General features: G+C 41.7%; 1 protein-coding gene and 1 long non-coding RNA gene across 2 annotated transcripts in view; one reads left to right on the forward strand and one right to left on the reverse strand.

Annotated features, from left to right (window-relative positions):
* Positions 1 to 18307, reverse strand: part of LOC134338450 (clustered mitochondria protein homolog) — a 97786-nt gene extending 79479 nt beyond the window's left edge. The window contains exons 1-7 of the mRNA XM_063034268.1: positions 18168 to 18307; positions 9968 to 10140; positions 9271 to 9442; positions 8133 to 8276; positions 6389 to 6534; positions 5716 to 5870; positions 3998 to 4123 (exon numbers count right to left, since the gene is read on the reverse strand). Coding sequence (XP_062890338.1) covers positions 3998 to 4123; positions 5716 to 5870; positions 6389 to 6534; positions 8133 to 8276; positions 9271 to 9442; positions 9968 to 10096 — 872 coding nt within the window. The 5' untranslated portion in view covers positions 10097 to 10140; positions 18168 to 18307. The remainder of the gene's footprint in view (positions 1 to 3997; positions 4124 to 5715; positions 5871 to 6388; positions 6535 to 8132; positions 8277 to 9270; positions 9443 to 9967; positions 10141 to 18167) is intronic.
* Positions 17711 to 21297, forward strand: part of LOC134338453 (uncharacterized) — a 44230-nt gene continuing 40643 nt past the window's right edge. The window contains exons 1-2 of the long non-coding RNA XR_010016229.1: positions 17711 to 17888; positions 18382 to 18459. This is a non-coding gene — a long non-coding RNA (uncharacterized LOC134338453). The remainder of the gene's footprint in view (positions 17889 to 18381; positions 18460 to 21297) is intronic.

The raw sequence follows: 21297 nt of genomic DNA on the forward strand, positions 1-21297 counted from the left end.
AAATTTGCAGAATATAACTTAATTGATCTACTCCCTGAACAAATAAGAACCAAGAAAAGTGAATTAAAAAAAGGTAACGAAGGTGTGGTTCCAAGGCTGGGGTCTCTAGATTACCCTGGGTTGGGCTAGAAGAAAAGTCTAGTTGTGGGGGATAGCCCCTCCTACCTGTGGGTTGAGGGCCCCCGCTGCAGTACCTATAAAAGTAAGTGAAAAAAACTATGTCCATTACACAGAGATGATTTCCCTGTGTATTCCTCCCATGTATATATTCTCATTTAGGTGGGGAAAAAGGAATGAATAAATGATTTTTTTTTAAATTGAGTACTATAAAATCCATGTTATAACACTTATTTCTCAAGATAGGTATATCACCGTCTATTTTTGCTTCCATTTGTTTATCAGCACTTTTAAAGTTAGCCAAACCTCACGGCTCTTCTGGAGGAGGTGAGGGCTGCCCTTAGAGAACTGACAGACTCTTCCTAAAATCCTTCTCTCGTCCTGTTCCCGTCCCCGCCTTCTAGGTTATTTTACCATTTCCCAAGCAGCTCGAGACAACTGCTCAGCCAGAGTTTCCCTTGTTTTGACCACGCTAATGGACAGTCCTCTGTTGTTCATGTCTGTAGTCGCCTCCTCCACTGTCTGGTACAGTTGCATCCCTCCTTGGTAAAATACCCTCAGTTTAGCAGGGTACGGGGTTTGGAATTTAATCTTTTCTTGCTTTAATATTCGTTTTGCTTCAGAATATTCCTTCCGTTTCTGTAGGACCGCCGGGGAGCAATCATGATCAAAGTATATCAACTTCCTGTTCCAAAAGACCCTCTTCTTACCCCAGGCCCCTCGTAGAATCTCTGCCTTGCTCTTGAATCAAAGGAATTTAAGTACTATGGAGCACGGTTTACCTTCTCTGTCTGCGGGAGGCCTCGGGACGAGCGCACGATGCGACCTCTTAATTTCAATCTCCATAGTCGGGGGAATCTCCAGCGCTTCCCGCAGCAGCTTGTCTACGACGTCCATCATCGACACTCCCTCCGCTCCTTCGAGAACATTATAAATCCTGATATTTTTCTGTCGCGATCTTCCCTCCTGGTCAAGCAACTTACTTTCCTGTTGATTTAATATTTTTATCATCTTACTTAGTATCTGTTCCACATTTTGCACGCAATCTTCCGTCTTCTCGAGTCTCTGCCGCCGCTATTTTCTGATTGATATTGGCGAGCTTTGACTTTATATCGTTGAGTTGCTGCTTTATATCTTTTTGGACTTCCCTTATCTCTTCCAGAATCCTTATCATATATTCCGCTTCACCTGCACGAGGCCCGTCGTCAGCTTCGCTGCTGCGTGCACGTGTAGGAGAGCCACGTACTGTTCCCCTCTCTTCCGTAGGCTCCGCAGTGGTGCTTTTTTTTTTTAAATCTCCATTCTTGCCCCCCTTTATCAGTTCAGATATTTTCAAAAGATCTTGCATTTGATGGACTAATGGGGCAAAATATGCCTTTTTCCGGAGGAGCTGTTGATTTAAGCGGCCATTCTGAGCGATGACATCACCGGAACCCCCCTGCTCCTATATCTTATGGTCTTCATATTCAAGTGTGAGCTGTACTCCTGAAGTGATTGCTTACAATCTTCAGGATCCTGTTTTGGTATACCTTTATCAATCTCATCTGTTGTACTGTAATACTTACAGATATAGCACTTCTATCTCTTTGTTCCACTACAGAGTTCACATCCCAGTTGTCTTAATTATTTTTGACCCTGGATTTTCAGAAATAGAGGCTTCTTTTAGCCTTATTATTCACATTGGCAACATGGCTTCAACTGCACGAACACAAGATCAGTTTTTGGATGGTGGGGGAAGGGTCTTGCATTTTGCTCCCATCCTGATCAAGGATTTCGATCAGGGAAGTGTTGCTTCCACAGATTTCACTAAATATATCCATTCCTCCACTTATGAGAGGAATGTGTTCCAGAAAAAAAAGTTTCATTCTGAAACTAACTATCTCCCATAGTAGCTATTTATTCAGTCTGGTCTCCCAGATTTCACAAATAATCTATTCCCCAATGAGCAAATCCCTCAAGTCTCCAAAACTGCAAATGTCGGTTAATAATCTGAGCTCTTTTTAAGAAAATATTAAAGAGCTTGTGTACAACCCTGGACCAACTCAACACTTTCATTTCTACTCAGGTCACAACATGTTATTAGTATATTTAAATATTTTTCCAGAGCTTCATTTCAGGATTAAGATCTGGTAAAATTCTCCATTCTTGTGGTCAGTCAGATAGGTCAACATCTTCACTTTAAACCTACTGTGATTTATCTGACTCACCCAGCTCAATTGAGAACATGAACTCTATCCTTGTAATTGGTGCAATCTTTATACAAATTAGTTGTCTGGAAATCCTGTGGTTCAGGTGTCTTTATCTGTACCACGTGACCATTATAATTGACTCACATAGTTGTATGTTCATAATTTTTATTTAGGAAGGCTCATGTTGAATTTATGATATTACAATTCAAAAACAGAGTCCAAATTTCTTAATTTCATCAACAACTTCATTTCCCTAAGACACTCTAAACCAGCAGTTCCAAGCATTTTTCCTGCCATGGACCAATATCATTAAGCAAGGGGTTCATGGACCCCAGGTTGGGAACCCCTGCTCTAAACCAATAAATAATTCATTCACAAAGTAAGAGAGGGAGAAAATCAAGACAACACTTCTTCTCAGTACTTTGTCTAGGATCAAAGCTTCAAAATACATTATCAAAGCACATATGCACTATACATCCCTCAACTTCGTCTTCCCCACAGTCACGAAACAAAGAACCATTGTGACGCCAAACAAAGCTATCGAACGATTGATGCTAATGAGAGAGATAAGAGAGACAATGGAGAGAGGTACAAAATGCTAATAAGAGAGGAGAGAGGGATTAACGGAAAAGAAACACAATTCAGAATATTGACAGACCGGTTGCTTTGAACCTGAACTGCTTCAAGTTTGATGGACAGGCGATACCCCAGCAGGGGGATAAAAAGAACAGGTTCGCTAAGGCACGACACACCATGAGACCACGAGATAACGAGACCCTGGAAAGAGCAGTGTGCCCCCACAAGTAGGTGGCAGTTTGGAGGTCCGGTTTGCAGGAACCGACCATAGGCTCACAGGGTGTAAAAGTACGATCGGTGGGAACCTGGTGTGTGTGTGTCCGCCCTTGCCTGGGTACCGGGTTCGCCGCAGAAGAACGATCGTATCCAGAACGGAGGGGTCACAGTCGGTGACCACAGCGGAATAGAAGACATCAAAAAGGGTCTGCCCGAAACCAACTGTGAAGACATCAAAGGTCTGACTGAACCAAATTGCATCTCCCCCCCCCCCCCCCGTTCTCTCCCCAATGGCACAACAGTGATTACTAAGCTGAACTGAACTCTGTGTCACTTAAGACTGATCATTTTACCCCTAGGCTGCAATAGAGCTTGGTTGATCCCTATTACCCTAGTTCTGTGTACATGTGTGTATTATCATTGCTAACCTGTTGCATTTATATCCTTACAATTAGAGTACTATGTTACTCATTTCTTTAATAAAACTTTATTAGTTCCTAGTAATCCAGACTCCGAGTGGTCCATTTCTGCTGGTTTGGCAACCCAGTTACGCGGTACGTAATACCATGGAAACAACTTATTCAAAGAAAAACATCAAACCCCACTCCCCCCACACAAGAAAATTGCATAAATGGCAAAAAAGTGAAAACACAGAATATAACACACAATATCATAAGGCATATTTCAGTTCAGTTCAGGCCAGACAGATTTTTGAGAAGTTCCATATTAAATAATGAAGCAAAAGGCAGAACAGTAGTCACCTTGTACAAATCTTAGAGGTACTAGCCAACATCATAAATCAGGGATTCCCAATAATTTTTTAACGTAACGGACCAAGATCATTAAGCGAGGTTGGGAACCCCTGTATCAGACCCTGCTTGATAAGATACCATACATACCTCTTCTTTTGCAGTGCTGCGAAGTTCTTCTTGAATATTGGGCTAATTTGATTCAGAAGATCCACCAGTGAATGGCACAGTAGATTGGGATTGTCAGATTTTGGGTTAAACTCATCCACTGTTGATCTAATTATAACAGAACACAAGTTTTTTTTTTAATTTCAAGGTTTATAGAAGGAAACAGGACTGGTACAGGCCCCTTGGCACCAGTCCAAACAAATCTCATCTGCTTGCTCCCTTGAACAACATCCAGCTCCCTGCATGGTTAGGTTTCTGGCTAAACGCCACTTAAAAGTTATATCATATCTGTTTCTACCACTTACTCTGGCAGTGAGGTCTAGGCAACTACTGCTCACTGTGCCTTGAAATCACCTTTAAACTTTCCTTCTCTCAGCTAAAACCTACACTCTCCAATGCTTGACCCATCCACTTTGGGGGGGAAAAAAAGACGCCAACTATCTACACCATCTTGACTGTTTTTTAAAAAACTCTTTCATCAAGTCATCCAGCAGTCTAAAAAAAACAATCCAAGTCTGTCCAATAACTCCAAAACACTCCAAATCGAGACAACATCCTGGTAAACTCTTTTTCACCCTCTCTAAAGCCTCTCCTGTAGAGTGTGGCATCGAGAAACAGCAGACTATACCCCAAATGCGCACTTACCAAACTTCTATGCAGCTGCGACATAACTTTCCAGCTTTTATATTCAATACCACAACCTGTAAAAGCAAGCACTTCGTATGCCTTCTTTATAACTCTATAAAGGTACTATCAGTGAATTTGGCAGCCGTGATACAATGCTGCAGCAACTGTTCCCTCATTGATGCCATTATAAAACCAAAAGATATTGGAGTAAAATTAGGCCATTTGGTCCATCGAGCCTGCTCCACCATGACAGTATTATGTTACTGTCCCTTTTTCATCTCATTCATTCATTGTGTCATGTCTTATGGCATGGGTGATTAGGACCACGATTGTTCTTGGCAAATTTTTTCTACAGAAGTGGTTTGCTATTGACTTCTTCCAGGTGGTGTCTTTACAAGACGGGTGACCCCAGCCATTATCAATACTCTCAGAGATTGTCTGCCTGGTGTCAGAGGCCACATAACCAGGACTTGTGACATGCACCAGCTGCTCACGCGACCATCCACCACCTGCTCCCATGGCATTGTGTGACCCTGATTAGAGGAATAAGCAGGTGATACACCTTACAGAAGGGTGACCTGCAGGCTAGTAGAGGGAAGGAGTGCCTTACATTTCCTTTGGTTAAGACCTATCTCCACCCCACCCACCTAATTTTCACCTCATTTCTTTAAAATACCTCATTTGCAGTCAAGCCTCATGTTCCTTATCACCTGATCTGCCTTAACCAATCTCCATTTTTTTTTCCTGTCTTAAGATTCACTCCTCCCACCAGCACCATTTTGTGGCAGCACCCCAAAACTCTTTAACTATTTTTGCCACAGACGCTGCCTTCCCTGGCTGACTTCCTGTTTATACTCCAGATTCCAGAATCAACCGTTTGAATTGTTTCCCATTGCTTTTATATAAATCTGCTACTTAGCACTAATACCAATTCATGTACCTATTCCATAATTTTCACATTGTATTCAAATGTACTTTCTATATTTAATAGAACACTGACAATTAAATCATCCAAAGTCCCATTGGCTCAAGATTCTTGCTGAAGAAACACATTCATTAAAGTTTAAACTCACTGATTGATATAGAATCCTCGCGTGGACGCGGTGACGCTGACATGACGATCCTCCATGGTAACGATGTTAAGATACATAAGGTCTCCACGCATTTTACGGTTACCAGGTGGAGGGTTCCAACCGCTCATCATGAGAGACTTCAGGCACTGCAGATGCTACAGAGAGGATTTCCATTAGCCACTTCCACATTGAACCCAGAGGCAGAAAAAAGCCCGTAAAAATAGGAAAATAATTAGAATCAAAAATAAAGAGAAAATGCAGAAAATACTCAGGAAGTCAGGCAGCATCTGAGGATAAAGAAAGTAGCATCTGAAACATTTTCAGTATTTTGTTTTTACTTCGGCTTTCTGGTAACTATTGTGTATTGATATTGCAAGCAGAATTGGTGTGTCTGCTAACTAAAATAGTCTCAAAAATAAAGACATTTATTACCAATATACAGTAAGACAGAAGCAAGTCAAAATTTAAGGGAACTCTCAGAGGAAATTGTTGCGCAAACACTTACTTGTGGCAGCCGTGTTCCCAAAACATCACAACCTGCCAGACCACAACTTTGCCCAACCAGAGATTTCACAATGCAAGTTTCTTCAAAATCAAGAGGGAAAATAACATGCCAACACAATGATTGCATTCATCACTCTATTGCAGATGAAATAATTTCCTTACTATGTACCTTGTTGTCTGTGGTTATTGGTTGGAGAAGCGATAGGGGTCGATCTTTGGATCCTGGCAAAATATATTCTGGAGGGGAGCATTCAACGGTGTCAAGTGGTTGATCAGAACCAGAGCGCCTTTTCCTCTTTCCAGGTGCAGCTGTTTCTAGAGAACAAAAATGATTTTTTTCTTTCTAACCTCCTCCTCAGGAGCCATTACCTTGTCATATTTCTTTAAAAAGAATAAAAACCTGAAATTGGGGCACAGAACACAAATGAAATTCATCCTATTTAATTTATGTTTAGTTCTGCAGAATATCAGTAGAACTTATCATTCGTCTCACAAGTTTCCAACTTCATCACAATTTACTAATAAGGCTAATGTGTTTGTCACCTCTCCGATACCTCACTTTCAGTATAAAAGGATAACTATACCACACACCCTTGCCATAGTGTTTAGAGGCTTGTGTGCCTCAGTGACCCGGAGAGCTATGTTGACTGGGGTCAGGGCTTTATGCTTTGGTTCTTGGTAGGACCACCCATTCCAAACAGGTCAAAGAGTACAGGCCAGATTAAGAATGGCCTACTGGTCCTCCAGGTTTGGGTGGAGGGGTGGGGGGGGGGGGGGGAGTTCAACTCAGGGCTAACAACCCTGACTGGTCAAAAAGAAATTGCTATGGAAACAGCAATGAAGAACCCTTCTGTGCAGCGTGGGCACTATGGACAGACAGAGAAGGACGACCATCACTGCTGCCCTAAACACTAGCAGCATAAACGGGCAGACTATTATTTAAATGGGGAGAGAATTCAAAGTTCTGAGATGCAACGGGACTTGGGAGTCCTCGTACAGGATACTCTTAAGGTTAACCTCCTGGTTGAGTCGGCGGTGAAGGTGGCGTATGCAATGTTGGCATTCATTTCTAGAGGAATAAAGTATAGGAGCAGGGATGTGATGTTGAGGCTCTATAAGGCGCTGGTGAGACCTCATGGAGTACTGTGGGCAGTTTTGGTCTCCTTATTTAAGAAAGGACATGCTGACGTTGGAGAGGGTACAGAGAAGATTCACTAGAATGATTCCGGGAACGTATGAGGAACGTTTGTCCACTCTTGGACTGTATTCCTTGGAGCTTAGAAGAATGGGGGGAGACCTCATAGAAACATTTTGAATGTTGAAAGGCATGGACAGAGTGGATGTGGCAAAGTTGTTTCCCATGATGGGGGAGTCTAGTACAAGAGGGCATGACTTAAGGATTGAAGGGCGCCCATTCAGAACAGAAATGCGAAGAAATTTTTTTAGCCAGAGGGTGGTGAATCTATGGAATTTGTTGCCACGGGCAGCAGTGGAGGCCAAGTCACTGGGTGTATTTAAGGCAGAGATTGATAGGTATCTGAGTAGCCAGGGCATCAAAGGTTATGGTGAGAAGGTGGGGGAGTGGGACTAAATGGGAGAATGGATCAGCTCATGATAAAATGGTGGAGCAGACTCGACGGGCCGAATGGCCAGCTTCTGCTCCTTTGTCTTATGGTCTTATGACAGGCAGCAAGTAATACCACACAAACAAAACACAACTTTAACAAATCAAGCAATACTGTAATTTAGTTTCCAACCTAATGCTGAGGCCCTACGCACCTACCAAAAGCTGCCTGAAGTCACAAAATCAAGGTATACGTGGCCCTTAATTTCAATGACTTTCAATCTACAAATCAAACTGAAGCTTCGCTTCCCCGCTTTTTTCCCCCCAATAATATTTGTGCAAATCATACCTCCAGCATCCCCTTCATAGACATTACTCAAGAAGGAGAGCGAGTTACACTCAATGCCATTATAGGCATCGCCAGAGTCCAAACTCTTCAACAGATCCTGAATGTGACGGATGTGAAGTCGAGCTTCTCGGATAGTGTATGGTTCTGAAAAAAAAATTGAGAAAAATAGTAACTTCAACCACATACCCAAAGGACACCTACAGGGGTAAAATTCAAAACAGAAAATATATATAAAGTAATAAAGAGAAAGATTATTGAAAATCCAGCGTGCTGTTTCACCAAAACTGCTAAGGTTCTATTACAAAAGAAGAGGACCTGGGAGAAGCAAGTTGGGCACAGATGTTTGTAAAGTGACAGCTGACAAGTGGGCGTATTTTAAAAGAAAGTTTGTGAGAGTTCAAAGCCAACGTCTACTGGTAAGAATGACAGACAATGATTCAGGAACTAAAAGCAAACACAAGGCAGATGTAGGCAACCAGGGGTCTCTTAAGAAGTGTAGAGTGTATAGAAGAGAACTTAAGAATGAAAGTACAAGGGCAAAAGGGGGTCAAGAAATATTTTTGGCAAGCAAGGCTAAGAAAAATCCTAGAACAATCTATGAGCATATCAGGAACAAGAGGGAGGGAGCAGAAGAGTGGGTGTCCTTTGGGACCAAAGGGGTAATTTATGTGTGGAACCAGAGAACACCTCCTATACCTCCTACCTGTATCGACCAAAGAGAAAGACCTAAGATCATGAGTTGAAGGAGTAGTAAATGTATGGTCTGAAGCAGGTCAGCATTAAGGAGGAAGAGACCTTGATAACGTTCATAATGTCATTAGGGTTCATAAACCCCAGGGTTTGGAAAGAGATCTACCCCTGGGTGCTTTGAGAAGCAACAGAGGAGCCAGCTGTGGCCCCTTTGGAGATCTTATGTTTCTGTTGACCACAGGATGAGAAGATAGCTAATCCCAACTTCTGTACTCAGTACTTTGATTTGTGAGGGCCGATGAGCCAAAGGCTCTCTTTACAACCTTCTCTACCTTTGACACCACTTTCAAGGAATTATGGATTTGTAACCCCAGCATACAAGTATCAAACAAGACATTGAAAAATCTTGCTGCTTTGTTTAGATTTTCAACAAAGTGCCACCGTTTACCTTCAACCACTCGAACGATAGATCCATTCTTCAGTCCTTCAATACTTCTCAATTCTACAAAGTTATCCAAAATGTTGCCATCATACTGAAGTGAGAAGCAGGTTCGATGGCATGTGTCCTCACGGTCCGTCAGAACCCGGATAATCTCCTGGACCATTTCCTGAGAAGATAACTACAGAAAGAACAAAATTTATACTGCATTACACTGGGTGAAACCAACTCCTACATCAAACTATCTCTAAGCAAATAGCTTAAAATAATTGGGCATTCATGCAAATTTTAATAATTATAGTTACAAAGTAAATCCACAATTTTTGATAGGACTTCTCCAGTGGCCAGATTAAGTGAGACTTACTCTGATTTGGATGGATTTAGATTTTCCAAAATGCTCATCTGTGGTTGAAACATTTATCCACTTCTAGACCATATTTTTTAGTGTTCCTCTCCCAATACATCCTTTCATTCAAAGTTTTGCTGCCTATATCCTATTGAGCACACATCCAATATCTGGCTGCTGATATCTTAATGCTTCAAATATAAAATATTACAACTAATCTTTTGCTGACTGCTTCAAATATCTTTATTTCCTTTTTACTGGTTACAACTCTGAAGTACACTGGGACCTTTTTTATTTTCTAGTTAAAAGGCTGCCAAAACAAAAACACACTGAATTTCCATCGAGAAGAAAGTAACTTACCTGAAGGTCAACAATGTCACTCCCGGGCACTTGGATCTTAATATTGAGTGTGTCCCGAGAAGTGACAGCATCGCCGTTTGCTTGCATATCATTAGCAGCTACGGTTGCACAAGACTTTGGTAGTGCCATTTCAGAGTCTGTATCATTAAGAAGAGTAACTCTTCACTCAGAATCTATATTGAAAGAAAGAATAATAATCAGAACTTAGTTACAAGTATTACGTCAAAATGTAATGACTATATTTGAATAGAAAACAAAGCACAAATATATCATTCAGGAATTACAGAATTGACCTACATCAAAGCCAAAAGTACCAGCTCAAAATGCCAATCCATCCCTCCAAGTCTATCTCTGGAGACAAACTGCCTACTGATACCTTTTATAATCCTACTGATTCCCATGGCTATCTTGACTGTACCTCTTCCAAGTCTGTCTCCTGCAGAGTTATTCCCTATTCTCGGTTCCTTCATCTCCACCACATCCACTTCCAGGACAAGGCCTTCCTTTCTAGAACATCAGAGATGTACTCCTTCTAAGAACGAGGTTTCCCTTCCTCCACTATTGCTCTCGCCCCTACCTCCACCATTTTCTAGACATCTGCCCTTTCCCCATCTTCCTGCCGCCTTAACAGGGATAAAGTTTCTCTTGTCATCCCCTACCACCACATGAGCGCCCACATCATTCTCTACAATAGGATCCTATCACCAAACACATCTTTACCATCCCCACCATCCCTCTCCATTTTCTGCCAGGCTTGCTCCCTCCACCATTCCCTTGTCCATTCATCCCTAATCCCACTAATCTCCCTCCCTGAAAGTGTCAGAAATGCTACACCTGCCCATTCACCTCCACCCTGACCTCCATTCAGGGCCCCAAATAGTCCTTCCAGGGGAGGCAACACTTCACCTGAAGATCTGTTGGGGTTGTTTATTGTACCTGGTGCTCCAGATATAGCCTCCCCTACACTGCAGAGACCAGAGGTAAACTGGGGGACTGCTTTGTCCAGCACCCCAGTTCCATCCGCCAAAAGCGGAATTTCCTGGTAGCCAACCATTTTAATTCCCATCACCATTCCCGTCCCAACATGTCAATCCATGGCCTCCTCTTTTGCCACAGTGAGGCCACTCTCAGGGTGGAGAAGCAACATCCCATATTTCTGGATAAGTAGCCTCCAATCTGATGGCATGAACATCAATTTCTCCTTCATGAAAATTTCTTCTCCCCATCCCCTTCCCTCTTCTTCTGTTCCCCACTCTAGCCTCTTACCTCTTCTCCTCACCTGCCTATCTCCTCCATCTGCTGCCCCTCCTTCCCTTATGGTCCACTCTCCTCTCCTATCAGATTCTTTCTTCTCCAGCCCTTTACCTTTCCTATGCCCTGACTTCACTATCACTTTCCGGCTAGTCCTCCTTCCCCTCTCCCCACCTTTTTATTCTGGCACCTTCCCACTTCCTTTCCAGTGCTGGTGAAGGGTCTCGGCCCAAAACATCAATTGCTTATTCATTTCCATAGATGCTGCCTGACCTGCTGAGTTCCTCCAGCATTCTGTGGGTTGCACAACATAGCATTAGCTTTACAGTGTTGACAATTATTAAATTTAAAATAAATTGAGATGTTTCTACTCCATGAGTAAAGCATACGTTTACAGAAAACAGTGCTCTAAAAATTTTCAGGTTTTAACCTAGAGATTTCTGGTGTCTTCCAATGCTTCAAATACATGCCTACCCTGCTCAGCCCCAGCCAAGGCACTGGAACAAACTCAGATGCTTTCGTACTTTCTGTTCCAGCTCAGCAGATTGAATGCTGCAATTTAGGGGAAGTCATCAAGACTCCATCATAAACTGCCATTGGCTTCATGCCAGCAAGGTCTGGGTTCAGGCTAAAGTCTTAAAGTAATATTTGAATTTGGACCCTCACCCTTTGTAAAGACACATTATGTTGCTTTCTGAGTGCTTGGGACTCTCTCCACGAATAGTTCAAAAAAATCCGGTTCTGAAACCACCGATAAGCTAAAGATGCAAGCTCTTCTGTAGTTTAACAAGGGTCAGTCCATTTAAAAAAAAATTTCAATACTAAGTGTTCCACAAACACAAACGGAAACTCACGCGCACAAAATCTGAAATAGAATAGAAATACAAGAAATGCTCAGCTGATCTGGCAGCATCTTACTTTGGAGACTGCATAGTTCACCTAGCCAGTGTGTCTCTCAGTCCCAGAGTAGAGCTTCGCTTTGAGTGTTTTAAATGTGTTAAATACATGGTATCCTATTTCAGAGCAGCAAACCAATTAAACCTGCCTGTTTCGGTGTGGTCTGGGTGGATCTGCCACACCCAGACTGCAGCAACCTCAAACAAAGCTTTACAATTCAGGTTACAACTCATTTCACGCATCTAAAGTGAAATGCTTTCAACAAGGACATGGAATTAACACTTAATATTATTTTTTCCTTTTTCTTAACCCTTCAGTCACCAAGTAAGCTGAGAAAACAGGGAGAAGGCATCACAAAGCCTGTTTTGATTTCATTTACTAGACAAATGAGCGATCTTCAACCAGGTTTTTCCCTTTCCCAGTACTTGCCACGAAAAGTTAAACTTGTTTCTCTTTCCTCAAATGCTGTCTCACCTGCCAAAATGTTTCCAGCATTTTTTTTTTGTTTTCGGTCACTAGCATTGTAGTTTTATTTTAATTTTTAATTACTGGTTAAATGAACCCCTTCAATACAAAATTATGCACACTCAAAATTCCTTAAGGCAGCTGAAGCAAGCATGGGACACTTTCATGCCAGAGGTATGGTGACCCCAGCACATGATCCTGGACACTTAACTTGGCTGAGCTTATACTACTGTATTCTCTCATGGTCATTATGCTAAACCTCCAAGAAAACCACAACCTTGTCATTGGGTTTGGAGGCTTGCAATAGCTCAATGACCCAGAGAGTTGCGTTGGCTGGAGTGAGGGCTTTATGCTTTGGCGCTTGGTAGGGTCACCCTTGCCACACAGGTCAAAGGGTAGAGGCCAAACTAAGAGTCATCTACTGGTCCTCCAGGTTTGGGGGTTTAGCTCAGGGTCAACAACCCCGACTAGTCAAAAAATAATTGTTATCAAAACAGCAAGGAAGAATATTTCCGCATCTGGGTGCAATGATATTCCTGAGTCTCTAGCTGGGACTTGCAATACTGACAGTAATGAAAACCAAAAGGAAGCTACTGACATGATGAAGGAAGCACTGAAAACCACCAGATATGGAGGACCTTCATTGCTGCCCTAAACACCAGCAATGTAAAGGGCAGTGAGTAACTATGCTGCCACCTCACTCCTGTCCCACCACTTTTCACCAGATCTTTAGGAGAACTGCTTGGTCTATAAATTATTTACTGAAAGATGATTAATGTTTTCATGTTGTTTCAATTTATTTCAATCTATTCTCATTGTACTCCCATTCTTAACAAGCGAGTCCATTAGCAATCCCAAAGTATAATTACTCAGGCCCTTGTACCATAAAAAAACAAATGCAAAAGCATATCCAATTGTTTTAGCTGTTGTTAGGTTATCGTCACTTCCATACTAACCTGAGTCTTCAGTAGCATTGGCACATATCAGGAAGGTCTACGACTTGAACAGAAACTCTAATACAATCATTGCAGAGTAAAAGAAAGATTTCCTCCTATGCTAAAACCAAAATACCAGTACATATTTCTCAGCTCAAACTACCAGTATAATGTCTAATAAACAACAATTCCATTTTCACTCAATGTACCCAAATTTCAACAATATGTTAACAAAAACCAATTCAATGGTTCAAACTCACCAGAAATAGTGTACTATGGATACACACATTTACAAATGCATTTGTAAGCTTACAGAAAGTTCTCTATTCTACTATCTTTTTCTTCATATGAACACTTTGCTGTATTGCAGAATGGCCTCTGTATCACCCTAATACTTGGTTGTGCTATTTCTAATTTGTTAACGCACTTATACAGGACTTCTCAGTTGCTCTGCATTCTTGTGAGCAAGTAACCAGGTTGGAAGCATCTGGCTTTCTCAGTACAGGGAACAATGTATACTGCTAACCGTGCAATGAATTCTGCAAGCGTCTAGGATTGGACTCAGTGAGTATTGACTCATTACTATACAGCTGGAGGTGGATCAGGTCAGTCTGCTCACACCAAGACAAGGTATTCAACCGTGAAGTATTCAGATAAGCATTGAGATTAGCTGAGATTAGAAGGAAAGGGTGGATAATCTATGGAGTTTTCAATCATTGGTCCTTCCTCAAAAGCCACAACCTACATCGTCTTCTGCAAACTACCACACCAGTTCGAACCTTTCTTCCCTCTCCAAGGTCCTCTATAATGTGGCACCCTCCTATAATTGATGTGCATCTTAACTAGAATTCCATACCTTACCTGGAAATTTCTGTAACCTGGCAAAATACAGAAACTATGACCAAAATTACTAATGACATTCAGTGTTAAAAGTAATTCACATTCCTTAGCCATCCTTACCTGCTTGAAGCCTTAGATACAGCTGACTACACCATCCTCCTCCAATGTCTCCATACTTGTCCATTTCCATTCTTATCAAGTCAACCATCATCACAAAACCCAACCTGCAATGGTTCCTTCCAGCTTTTACATCTTTACTCCAAGTGACATCCAGACCAATTACTGGCACTTCTTTTTATCATTTATGCTCAGATTGTTAGCAAAAATAGAAGAATGAAAGTTCAGTCCAAGCTTCTATATGAAGCCTGAAGGCAACCAACTACCTCGCAAGAACACGGGAAAATAGGAGAGGAGGAGACTATCAAGGCCCATATCTTTGACCCACTTTCCAATATGATCATGGCTGATCGATGCTGGACTCATTTTGTGCCATCAATTCTTGAATCAGTCAAACATTTATCTGTCTCCATCCTAAATATTTCTAATGATCTAGCCTCACCACCTTCTGTGGCACAAAATTCCAGCAATTCATTATCTTCTGTGAGAATAAATTATTGTATACTTTTTTTTTAAATGACTAACCTCTTATTTTGTAACTCTATCAGCTTGGTACAGTCCCCCAATGTGCTTAGCTGTTCCACCCTCTCTAACTTGTCCAACATCAGTAATGGAGAGTATATCCTTGATTTCACATTTGACCTCCAAATCAGTTTAAGAAAAAAATCTGCAACATCATAAGAGGATCCAAGTAGAGGGAATTTCCAAAGTCTTATTCAACAAATAAATTGAAAAATAGAACTGGCATCTCAAGAAGAATTCACAAAATTTTCTATATTGTTTTCCCATTTCCTTGGTGGTTCAAATTTGTCTTTTTTTTTTGAGGTAATCCTTCTGTGCTGAACCTGATTTGCTTTCTCTGAGGTGAATCACTATACTTTATCAGAGATGGGCCAGGCATGTAGGCAGATAGCTTGGGAAATTGTGCACTCCTCCTGATGTCTGCACATTCTCCTGGCATCAAGACTAAAGATCTCCATGCCTTCCTGGACACTCCACCACTCTGAGCAATCACACTCCATGAATCAGTGAGAGTATTTCAATTTCTTCCCTCCCCATCCACAATTCTCTACCCTCTCAATGTGTTTTGAGAATGCCCTTAAAGCATTCTCTATGTCATCTTAGAAATCACATCCTCTGATAGAGATGTTGAGCGTTTGGTATACGGGTTATATAGTCTACAAGTAAGTCATAGCTGACCAAATGTGATCAGATCCTTGTTGCTGGAGATGTTAGCCTGAAAGGATGCTAACTGAGGTTCTCCTTTGTTGTCAATTCATTTGCAAGACATTTCTCCAGTGATTTATAGTGTCACTGTGGGTTGTTCACAACCATGAAACACAGGCGGGTAGGATAGAAAAAGGGAGGGGTGACATCATTTACGAGGAAAAGAAGGTGGGAGTAAGGTTTGTAATTGCCCAAATATTGATATTTAGGAAACGAGAATTGATATGTATGAGCTTCCAGTGTTGCAGGCTAGGAAAGCATGCTAGAACCATGTGTAAGTCACTGCAAACAGCATATTAAGAAGCTGCAGTACTACTTCCATTACTCCAAGTTTCACTGCACACCTCACTCCTATGACATGAGATTGGTGCAGAACTCTGGCAAGCAAGCAAGGCTGATATGCTAAATAGCAAACATTCAAGATCTTCATTATACGTATTAGTGCAGTCAAAAAGAATGTATGTGTGTGCATCTTTTAAAAAAGGTGAGGTCAGTTGCATAAACGTTTATCACTATCAATGCAAAAATAATTTCACTGGGTGTGCCAGTTTTCCAGCAACTGTTGCAAAAGTGCACTCTTCTACCAGTATATCTTTAAAACTAGCACAGACAGCAAGTATACACCCTCCATCTTCTGATTTTTTTTTTAAAAAACAGAGCAGCCCATCATATCAATATTTTTCCCCAAGAGACTCTGCCACATTCAACTAAAAGCATGGGATAACTTTTACTACTACCTATTATAATTCAGACTGATTAGCTAACTTCTAATACAAAACTCAGTTCCTTAAGAAAGAGGTGGCTGTGAGAGATGGCAACTAATTCATCCCTTGACTCATCTCTAGTGAGCAAGTGATAGGCAACAGTCAAAAGGGATACTGATACACAGATGGAAGAAATCAGCAAGAACGTCAACGATTTACAGAATTCATCTGAGCTTATATTGCCTATCTCAATATAGCAATATAAGCTCTGAATTCTGTGAATTCAATTCAAGACAGGGAAAAAAAGCAGACAGCTTGCTTCTTGAATGTGAACTGATAAATTTTTTAAAGGGTTCCAAACTGTCACTACCATAAATACAAGATTCTTTCAAAGTTTAAATACAGGTTGAAATAAATACAATTAAGGATATTACAACACAAATTTATGGAACTTGTTTGAATCAGCATCAATTCTTCTTCAACTTTTTAAGCACTTATTTTCCTTCAGCAATTCAAACTTCAGTAACACTGTATACTCCAAGATTTTTACACTAAAATTTCATTTCTGCAAAGCAATGGTTCCACTTAATATCAGAGAATGCCTACAGGATACAACTTAAAATACTTACTCTTCACAGACATCCACAAAACAGAAGAAAACCCCCGAAGAGTGAATGACAGCAAAACATTAAACCCTCAAAGCACATCAATGTCTTCCACTGTACCTTCAGGCGGCAAGATGGATGGCAACAAGATATATTTTACCAGTGCAGTTTGTAAAACTCAATCAATGCAGCTAAACTTTAATTGTCCAAGCACATTCAAAACTACATCGAGGCTGGAAGGTTTACCAGATTATAGAATAGTATTTCTATTAGTACCCCAATACTTCTAACTCACCACTTGTTTTTCCGGTTAACCAGCTAAATTTCAAGGGAGCGAAACAACTGGAACTCAGGAAAGCAAAGAGTGAGAACGGCAACCATGGCTTGCTAAGCCAAACACCAAAACCATTGGCATTTCCAAATAGTTGGATAGTTGTTCAGAGTTTTGTTGTATGTTGCCAATCAAACCAGCAAACCACATTATGTGCGTTTTAGATAGAAAATTGTGTCAATTATATAATCTAAAGACAAGCGAAAAGAATGTAGTCTGTCATGTGAATAAAAAATTGGTGAAGCCAGTTTGCTTTAATGTGCTATAAATACAACCCCGGGCGAAGATGCACAGCCAACCCCAAATCTGATATCTTGACACACCCATACCTCAGCATGAGTCACTAAATACCGATCAAGAGAAGCGAACAGGGCTCACTGCCCCTCCCTTACCTTGCAAGACATGTTGAAGAAATCGTTGTACTGGCGCTGTTTCGTAGTAAAAAGCTAATCTTTAAGACGGGCTATTAAACCCCAGCCTCTTTGATCTGCATTCGTTCGCAACATTACGAAAAATCTGCATGCACTGTGCTTTACTAAAGAACTGATGGTGGGTGTAGTATCTTAACTCTCTTGTCACAGGTCCAAGGGATTGTTCAGAGTCCTTTAAGCAAAGTTCCTAATTAAGTTGCTCATTGAATCATCAACATTTTCTTTTTATCATCTCTATCCCACTCCCTCCTCTCCCTCACCGGAATCTTCACCACCCAGTTTATGATTATTTTCTCGCATGTTTTTCACTCGAATTTTCTGTAACACGGGTGTTTTGGGCCTTTTACTCACAGCTTTTCACAGCTCTCTGCATATTGTATCGGATCTGTGCTCTCACCTGTGCAGATTTCTGAAGTCTCCTTCTCGGGGCGTCAGCTGGTTTCTCGCCCAGCTTCAATCTCCGCACCTTTGATCACCATGCTAACTCCTTCATTTAAAGAGAATTCCCCTTCACTGCGTTCAAGTAACTCGCGTCGCTCTTTGATTGGGCTTTTACGTTAGTGAGGTGGCTAACGCCCGGTTCTCAAATATGGTCATTTTCCTTTTGAAAGTAGGCGTACCGGTCGGGGCGTTTACCACCGTGTGATAAAGTTTAACTACTGAAGCTCCAAGGAGAAACCCAAGAAAAGGTACTACTGGATTGATTCTAAAGAAAGCAATGTCTGTATATTTATTGTATAAAGCTTAAACGAACCGAAGGCAGAAAAGATTGAGGGATGAAAATACAATAGTTTCCCAAATCCCCACTTCCACATTTCTGCCTTGTGCCCAAAATCGTTGTTCTAATTCAAACTCAGGTTGGAGGGGCAGCACCTCTTATTCTGTCTGATGTAGCCTCCAGCCAGATGGCATAAATATCTGTTTCTCCAACTTCTCAGCCCTCCCACCCTTTCCCTTTTCTTTTCCATTTGTCGTTTTGCTTCCCTTCCCACCCCTTCTCGTTTGTCCATCACCTACTGCAGGTTCCCCTGCTCTTTCCTTTCCTTCCACAGTCCAGTGTCCTCTCCCTTTAGATTCCTTCTTCTTCAGCCCTTTATCTCTTCCACCCCTCCCTTCCCAGCTTCTTTCTTCCCTCCCTCCCCCACTTACCTTCCCCCACCCCCACCTGGTCTCATCTATTAGGCGATGAAGGGTCTTAGCCTGAAATATTGACTGTTTACTCTTTTCTATGAATGCTGAGCTCATTCAGTATTTTGTGTGTCCTGCTCACCTATAACCTGCCAGCTTGTACAACTTCCCCTCACTCCACCTTTTTATTCTGGCTTCTGACCCCTTTCTCTCCAGTCCTGATGAAGGGTCTCCGTCCAAAACGTTGACTGTTTATTCACTTCCATAGATACTCCCTGACTTGCTGAGTTCTTGTAGCATTTTGTGTGTGTTGCTCTGGATTTCCAGCATCTACAGAATCTCTTGTGCCTACAATTTAATTGCTTGTTATAAATTTCACGGTAGGATGGGAATGAAGTAGCTACAGGGAGAAGAGAAGAACAAACTGCTAATTTTTCAAAGTGATGTTGACATTTAGTTGGCTGTATCTGAACAAAGATGGATGCCAGAATTGAGGTCTTGGAACTTAATCACCCATCAGTCAAGATGGGTTTATTACAGTATATGCAAGAAAGGCACAGAGACAGGGTGCCAAGATGACTTAAAATCAAGTCACCGATTATTAAACTCCAGTTATAGTTGCATGTGACCTGTATAATCCACTTCTGAAGTTACACATGAGCATTTTCTTGACCAATCTACATTTAACTTTCACTTCTTAATTAACCTGAGATGAGACCTCTGCCCCAGTTGGTGTCTGATCATAACAAATCATCTCTTTGATGCAAAATTGCATTCCATCTAAGATCATTTGTAATAAACAGTCTTGTTTTTATGAATAGCTATATTTCCTTGTGTGACCATATGGTTTTTCAAAGCTTCATTCCTGCTGAGGTTAATTGCTTTCGAAACAACCCCATGTTTTTATATCCTACAACTATTTCATTGCCTGCTTATTTGGAGCCAGCTTAAGCCTTTCTAATGAATTTCATTTTCTTTGTTCTTATTTGTACTCCCAAGCCAGCAGGCCCATTCACAGAAACCAGGCCTGACCTGAGTAGGACAAGGACACTTGTTATTTTACCAGCTGCATCAGTGCCCAAAGTCCTATAAAAATATAATCTTACAGCTGTAAGTACTAAATACAGCTGGGGTACAAGCCAGTGTAGCAGTTTGTCACATTCACAATTTTCCGGAAAAGTACAGAACATGATTTTACAAGGTCAATGAGCTGGCTGCTACATAAAACACAATTTAGCAACGTTAACACCATGATGCCAGGAATGAAAGCAACTTAAACTTCTTACTGGCATGGTGGTTTTGCGAGCACTGTCAAAACAATCTATTTATACTGCTTGTCCAAGACGCAAGGGATCCTGCAGATATCCAGAGCAACACGCACAAAATGCTGGAGAAACTCAGCAGGTCGGGCAGCAGTTGATGGAAATGAATAAACAGTTGCCATTTCAGGCCAAGACACTTTATCAGGACCGGAAAGGCAGGAGGAAGAAGCCAGAATAAGTAGGTATGGGGTGGGGGAATGAGAAAAAGCTAGAAAAGATGAAAAAATCTGCAGATGCTGGAAATCCAAGCCCCCCCCACACACAAAATGCTGGAGGAACTCAGCAGGCCAGGCAGCATTTATGGAAAAGAATAAATGGTCTTGGCCCAATACGTTGACTGTTTACTCATATCCATAGATGTTGCCTGCCCTGCTGAGTTCCTCCAGCATTTTGTGTGTGTGTGCCTTGGATTTCCAGTATCTGCAGATTTTTTTCTTGTAGATGATAGGTGAAGTCAGGTGGGTGGGGGGGGGAATGAAGTAAGAAGCTGGGAGGTGATAGGTGAAAAAGGTAAAGGACTCAAGAAGAAGGAATCTGATGGGAGAGGAGAGTAAACCATGGGAGGAAGGGAAGGAGGGAGAGGTGATAGGCTGGTAAGTGGCAGAGAAGAGGTAAGGAGGGGGAAGATTGTGGAACTGAAGAAGAGGGAAGGGGAAAAGTTACTAAAAGTTGGAGATATCAATGTTCATGCCATCAGGTTGGAGGCTACCCAAATGGAATATGAGGTGTTGCTCCTCCACCTCAGAGTGGCCTCATTGTGGTAGTAGAGGAGGTCATGTTAGAATGAGAATGTGGATTGGAACGAAAATTCTTGGCCACCAGGAAATCCTGCTTGTTGTGGACGGAGTAAAGGTTCTTGACAAACTAGTCCCCAAGTCTGCATCAGGTTTCACTAATGTAGAGGATGCTGCACTGGGAACGCCAGACACCGACAGATTGGCAGGTGAAGTTCAGCCTCACCTGGAAGGACTGTTTGGGGCCCCGAATGGTTGTGAGGGAGGAAGTGAATAGGCAGGTGTAGCATTTCTGTCGCTTGCAGGGATAAGTGCCAGGAGGGAGATTAGTGGGGAGAGACGA

This window comes from Mobula hypostoma, chromosome 27 (assembly GCF_963921235.1).
Source record: "Mobula hypostoma chromosome 27, sMobHyp1.1, whole genome shotgun sequence".
In the NCBI taxonomy this organism is placed as follows: domain Eukaryota; kingdom Metazoa; phylum Chordata; class Chondrichthyes; order Myliobatiformes; family Myliobatidae; genus Mobula; species Mobula hypostoma.